Source organism: Leguminivora glycinivorella, chromosome 24 (assembly GCF_023078275.1).
Source record: "Leguminivora glycinivorella isolate SPB_JAAS2020 chromosome 24, LegGlyc_1.1, whole genome shotgun sequence".
Taxonomy (NCBI): domain Eukaryota; kingdom Metazoa; phylum Arthropoda; class Insecta; order Lepidoptera; family Tortricidae; genus Leguminivora; species Leguminivora glycinivorella.
Genome location: NC_062994.1, coordinates 1,640,900 through 1,648,152, shown reverse-complemented (window position 1 = coordinate 1,648,152; position 7,253 = coordinate 1,640,900). Strand labels below are relative to the sequence as shown.

Here is a 7,253-nt window from a genome sequence, read left to right as displayed (position 1 = left end):
TGACTTCTGAAAAATAACCTATGTCACCGGACATTTTATAAATGAAAACTGACATATTTAATTTAACATGAATAATGGGATAATCTATTTTGGAGTTACAGCATTTTTGAGTGAAATATTGCGAGAATTAAAAATGTTTTTTTTTTTTTTTTTTTTAACAAGCGTAGTAAGATGTCAAAGTTTTTGTGACATTGTTTATTAACACTCATCAAAACGATTATGACATACATGTATTATAACATCCTAAAAACAAACGCAGGATTAATTTTAGTTTTTAAGCATTTCGTAAGACTAAAAACTCAGGAATTTCGGCCAAAACATACGAACGTGAGTTTTCATCAACCAGAAGCATTTAAAAGCGATTAACTTTATTTTGGACGAAGACCATACATCATCAGTAAATTGCACTTGTGAAGTTTTCATTATTAATCACCGAAATATAATCCAAGGTTTAAAACTCGGTTAAAATTATAACCGTCAGGTTAGTCATTATCCCTTCTCAATCCTTCGTTGGGGAACAAAAATAGCCAAAACCCTAAACAAATGCCCGGTTGAGACATCTGGATAGAAGGATGGGAAGTTTATGTAAACTTTCTTTTTAATTTCGAAAAATGTTTTTTTTTTATGGGTTAGGAGGCAAACGAGCAGACAGGTCGCCTGATGGTAAGCGATCACCGCCGCCCATGGACACCCGAAACACCAGAGGTGTTGGAGGTGCGTTGCCGGCCTTTAAGATGGGTGTACGCTCTTTTCTTGAAGATTTGAAGGTCGTATCGGTCCGGAAATACCGCAGGCGACAATTCATTCCACAGTTTAGTTGTTTATTTAGTGACATAAACAAGTTTTAATGAAGAATTCAACAATTTTTAAATGTTTGCGTAGCGTAATATTCAATTTGTAAGTAAAATTGAAAAATAGTCTGCTAAGTTTTCAATTTAGGTAAATTTATTTGAGTAGGTCTTGGGAATTTCAAAAAGATTAGAAATCTTCACATTCAATATTAGCATTAGGTAACTTATATTGAAAATTCGTTGTAGTTAACGCAAAACTTGTTTTATTCTAAGTAGTCTAGAGTTGAGTCAAAATAACTTCGCAAAGCTTATCAGAGACGTAGTATGAAAATGTTATCACAAAGTTTTCTTTCTATGAAATTATGACTTTAAGATGGCCAATTGACCGTCTCACACTTTATCCAGACAAGCGTAAATTGATTAGATTGATTCTACCTGTTCTGTCAAATTACTAAAAATATCCAGAACGTCTTAACTACATATTTCCATTAATTTGCTTCAATTTGTTTTGTTCCTTCACTAAAATTGAGGGTGACCTTTATACCAAAATTCCAAAACTTTTGTTAGCATAAAATATATCTTGACTATCCTTTTAAAATTTTACAAACATACAAAAATTCAAATGACGTAAATGACTGCCTTAGCAATGTCAGTTACCACGTTTTGGTTTTGCAAGATTTTTGTTTAGTTTGAAATGAAAATAGATCCACTCAGAAGGTAAGCAAGCTTAATAGCCTGGGGCCATAAAAGAGCATTAATGCTGTGTTTAGAACACAATGCATTAAGACAATGTCAGCGTTCAGGTTGTTTTAACAAATTTGACGAAGTTTTGGTTTGGATTTTACGATTTTAAAATGGCGGTTACGACAATTTTGCATATTATATAACGATATAAGCAATTGGTGTTAGAATATTGTATAAATCTGAATAGTATTTTCATAACTAAGCCAAGTTTTTAAAATTATAATAGGTGTGAATAATTTAAATAAATCTCATGAATCATTCAGTTACAAAGAAAATTTTGTGTTGTTTTCTTTGTATCTAAATTCTAACATGACAAGCACACTTTTATTTGATAATAGTTATTAGGTACTTTCCATTAATGTTTATAATCATTTTTATACTGTATATTGAAGCCAATAAACGTAATTTGATTATTCTCATTAATCTACGTGTTATAAATCTTGTGTATCTTGTAAATTAATGACATATCATTTCATTAAACGTTTAAAATGAATATGTCATCACTTACAACATTTCTTCTTAAAGAATTTTTCTTACAGTAGATTTTTACTGTAAGCGAAATCATTTCGTGTGAAAATATGTAAGAAATTGAGATATGTAAAAAAAGCTTCTCGAGAGACACGTATGGGCTTCTACGAAAAAGGATTAAACAAGTTTTTGAAGTCTCGGCAACACAAATGGCACTAACATAGTTGCGTTTATAAGCCACTATAGCATTTATACCATCAGGTGCAAAATTATACTTGCTTATCAAGAAAGTATAAACACAAAACACAGCTATAAAAACCACAAAATTATTTTTAAATTCTTTGCTATTTTCTTTTACATCTTTAGCAAATAGGTCTTTTAAAACTCGGTTTTCAATTAGTTTTACGATGTCAAATTAAAAACAAAATGTCCGATGTAATTGGATACTCCCGTTCTATTTCATCGAGTCCCACTTTTACTTTTTAAATTAGAGTAATAAACCTACAAATGCTGGGCTCTTCTCAAATTTCTTGGACGTTTCTACCTGCTTCTATAATTGTTACCATTCCTTTTGTGAATGGGTCAAAAACGGCCTGGAGGACCATTTATCTTTGTCTGTCAGTTTTGCTGTCTCATATTGAATTGATTATATGGGGATCAATAAATTATATTAACTGCATATTCTGGAGAATGCCTTTAAAGATTTTAGTAGACTTTTTTTTACGAAATCGAAAAAGAAGTTACCTGATATAATGCTGTTTTTTTTTATTCGTCCAAAATAAATAAATACAAAATTTTCCGATTAAATAGTTTATAGCCCTAAAGCTTATAGATGTCTGTTTGTTGTGTCAAATAAAATGCCAGCCATGAAAATATCAGTTTAAAATTTAAAACAACTTTTAATTATACGACAGGTCTATATTTTCAAGAAATAAATCGCCATTCTGATCAAGAGATATTGAGTTCCAAAGTATTATCATAAGGCACCCTAAATCCAAGATGGCGGCCAATGCAAATAACTGTAATCAAGTAACGGGTTTGGCCGGTTGGCCCAGTGCAAGCATAGGTCGTGGGTTCGGGTCCCCGTTTTGTCGTAACAGACAATTGGCGTAAGTGACACTTGTAAAGAAAAATGAATATGACAGATATAAATAAAGTGGAAATTTAATTTAGGCCTTTTTAAGTAGTCGTTGATTAAAATTTAGTATTATCAATAACTAGGTATTCAAAATAGGCGATTTTTAATGAATAAAATTAGCATAAGCCCATTTTGTGACTACACTACTTAAAATCGCAATAACTGATGGTTGTATAAATAAATATAAATGAAATTGGTTTTGACCATTCAAAGATTTACCAAAAATGGCCCAACAACCGAGAAAATATTGAATTTATCAAATTTGTTTGTGTCAATTTTCAAATTCGTAGATTTGTTTGTTTTAATGTATTGATGATTTCTACAGACCAAATGCCGTCTATAGCCTAAATTGACATAATAAAACAGATTTTATAGTTTGTTTAGATATAACTACATATATATTTAACAGACTCTCTCGTAGTAAAATTTTGAAAGAGGCTTACCATTCCTGGTATTTTTATGAGACTAGTTAAATCCATATCTCCGAGACTCTAAAAGTCACATCTTTTGGATTTTGTGACAGAGTTTCAAGCAGATAGTTTTTTTAAATTTTATTTTAGATTTTCTAGTTCCCATTTGTTTAAAATTCTAGGTTTTATTGTACTATTTATGCAGTTTTGGGAGTTGAAATATAGTTCCTACCTACTGATAGAAATTGTCATCCTACTTTAGTTATGTTTAATATCTCACTTATTAAAATAACGTTTTTGTAACTAACTAACCTAGTAAGAAGTCTGTGAAATTAATTTTGCACTGATTTTTACGTAGGTAGTAAATTATGGAAGTGGCATGGTAGATGTTATTTTTTCTCAAAATATGCCACATTTTTCGTTGCAAAACCATGCTCAGAGTTAAGTATATCGCTCAGACTCTAATATGGTAATTTTAGGCCTATATTTCTTTAAATTATGTTAACAGGTAATGTAGTTAGTATAGTTTAAAATCCAACAGTTCCGTTCTTAAATTCTACCTAAATTATCTGTCTAGTTGCGTATGGCTAACTGAACCCGGACTATTTGAACTATTCGACTATTTGACTATCTGTATGTTTGTCTGTCAACACACTCATGGCACGGTGTGTTAAATGCTGTATCTCCATGTCAATGGTTTTTTTATGAACCTTTAAAAATTTGCAATGATTTTGATAGTCCCACTTCTGCAAGGGTTGTAAAAATTTACAAAAATGAGACTGTAGAATCGTTGCTATCTTCGATTGTCATATTGTTGGACTAATTCCACAATTTGTTTGTGAAACTCAATCAGCTTCAAATGAGTCTTCATCTTCTTAATTTCGTACAAATATTTGAAAATGATTTGCAGAATTCTAGAGATTTTTGTGTCATTTCATATTTAAGGTTCTGTATCAAAGAAAATCATGTTACTTTGACAGAATCTTTTATAAGAAAATTATTCTATCTAAGAGAATTGTAGACTCAAATGACAGATTTCACCCAAACAGTTTATAATTGTGGAATCATGAATATCAACGATAAAACCATTGATTTTTTTAAGTCTTGATTATTATTTTAGGTGTTTTGGCAAGACTTTTGTTGTTAAATTAGTTTTATATCGAGCAAGGCAGTTATTACTAGTTGGCTCGTTTAAAATTATCTATAAAAAGCAGAAATGCGAAATCAGTCGTTAAAGAAAGTATATTCTGAGGCGAAAATTTGCATTTTTCAATATATATGTAGACTTATATCACATAATAAAAGCATAATGATTTAATTACATCCTAAATAAAACCAAAATCACAGTATTTCTGGACAATTTCATAACTTGCCCCCTTTTTTTCGTATAAATAATTTCTAACAGATATTTTTTCAGGAAAAAAATTGTCTTTCGAACTAAATACAAACTACCTAATTCGTCCTAATCCCTATCCGATTCTAAGTCGTAATCAATCTTCATTGCATTAATGAAAATATAAAAAAATGCATTTTATACCTAATGGTTTAAGAAACCTATTTTACCATTATACATGTTAACATTATATATATATTTAAATGAGTCCATAACTAGCTCAGTATTATAGATTAATTAGTAGGCCCAATACACTTAAACTAATCACGTTGAGTGTTCACTGTTCACAAACCGTTCACGAGTAGACTAGGGAGTCGGGGCGGAGATGTAGCGTGTGCAGTTGCGTGGTGTGAGCAGGGCATGGTTTTCCGAGGAGGTCTGGGCGCGGAGCACGCGTCCGGGCGCACATTCACCGAGCCAGTGGCGCTAAAACAGCACTCGCAGCCAGAGCTAGAGCTAGCGAAGACGCCAGCGCCGCCCCACGGGAATAACTCAACTCCTCGCTCTTAACAACCTCGTTAGGCGTCTTGTCGTACTTGTGCGTCTTCTTAGGCTTAATAGTAGTCATCACTGTTGTTGTTGTCGTGGTTGTTGTGGTAGATGGCGGGGGCGGCGGCGGGGGTGGGGTAGGCTGCGGCGGGGGACGGGCGACTGCTCCTCAGGCTTACAGCACACCCGAAAGACCAGCTTCATATTATGGCTCAGGCAACGCCCGCCGATCCGTCTATGCAGATCGTCTTTACTAGACGTCGATATGAAGTAGTAATCCTTACCAGGCAGAAATTCTAAGCCTCCTGGTTGAGGAGTGAACGGGCGGAACGTTATAGTGAAAAACATCAGCTTATGCGGCTTGTCGCATATAGCTATTATACGTGGATTTGGATTAGTTATCCTACACGTATCATACTCTTCTTTACTCACATTATATATTATATATTTCTCCGTGTCCTCCTCGAAAGTCCCCGGAGTATATACAGGACATATTATATTAACTTGGTCGTATTCGAATTGGGGATTGCCATTATTCAGATCGAAGACGTGATCTGTATTGTCTATTCTAAATATGCTGTTAGTTGTGTTCCAATGGATGTAGAAACTCTTTGCGAGGTTCCCCATAGCGCTTTCTACGAAGAATATTAGTACGATGACAGTCCACGGCGTTTGGCGCAGCCCGAGATATCCGAGGGACACCATTCTGTAGCCTTTAGTTCACCACAGCATTATCCGATCGAAATATTATTTAGCATCCATCCGTTCTGACGCTACCGATCCATAATCCGTGCACAGACACATTATCTTGCTTTTTCCATGTTAAAAACACAACACTTTACACATAAAACACAACCAAATCCGTTTTCAACGCTGCGAGTCCACCATATTTCTTGTCCGCTGTAAGATTCTATTCATCGATAAAGCAAAATTCCATGGTACGTGGCCGCTCGAAAGCGATCGAATACGTGTTTTAAAACGTTTGAACACTAGTTTAAACACTTCACTAATAACGCTTTAATCCATAAACGTAGGGGAAACGTTGGAATTAATCAATACATCACAGATTTTTTACAATACTGAGGTGTTCTTTGTATTGGGGGTGGGACGCGGAGCGACGTGGATTCGTCTACACGGGGCGGCAGCGGCCGGAGTACTGGCTGGAATGCAGTTCGTACGCATGCGACTGCCCTCCCCCCGCGCCGCGCAGCCGCGTCCCCTTGGGGCGCGTTCGCTATAGAGCTTTTGAAAGCGTCGGTATTATTCGAGACCCAACAGTATTAATATCGGGGCTCTGAACGCAGCGGTAACTCATAGACTTCGTAGTGTGTTTCATATTGCACCTTTCTAAGTAATAAAGGCCTTTGTAACAATACCTTAGTTAAGGAATGCTAGGATTATTATATTACAGGAAACTTCATTAGCGCTATCTCTTTTGATGTTCATGAGACTATTTTAATTTATTAAAATAAGCAACTTTGTAAACAGCTTTCAAGCTTTAGCTTACAGTTAATTAGCATTATATTTGATTTTATAGTTAGATTTAATTTACAGTTCAATAAAATCTTGTATTATCACCATACTGCTATGATAGTAAAACAGTATAATACCGTTTTCTATTTAAAAAATATAAAAATCCTTACATATGCGCCTCAATTCTTCATTGAAAACATAGAATTAACTTAAAAATAAAATCATTACTGTAAACTGTAACATTAACTTATACACATGAAGAAACTTAACAATCTGTAATAAATATTAATTTATTTAATTATTTCTTTTTATAATGGCGAATGCGAGTAGGCGCTTGTGAGCATTGG

At 33.9% G+C, this 7,253-nt stretch overlaps 1 protein-coding gene across 1 annotated transcript; it reads right to left on the bottom strand.

The window, feature by feature from the left end:
• Positions 1-751: 751 nt before the first annotated feature.
• Positions 752-6,571, bottom strand: LOC125238829 (ephrin-A4). The gene is given in 2 exon segments (XM_048146277.1): positions 752-5,589; positions 5,592-6,571. Coding segments are annotated over 2 exon segments (783 nt in total). The 5' UTR covers positions 6,139-6,571; the 3' UTR covers positions 752-5,353.
• Positions 6,572-7,253: the final 682 nt, after the last annotated feature.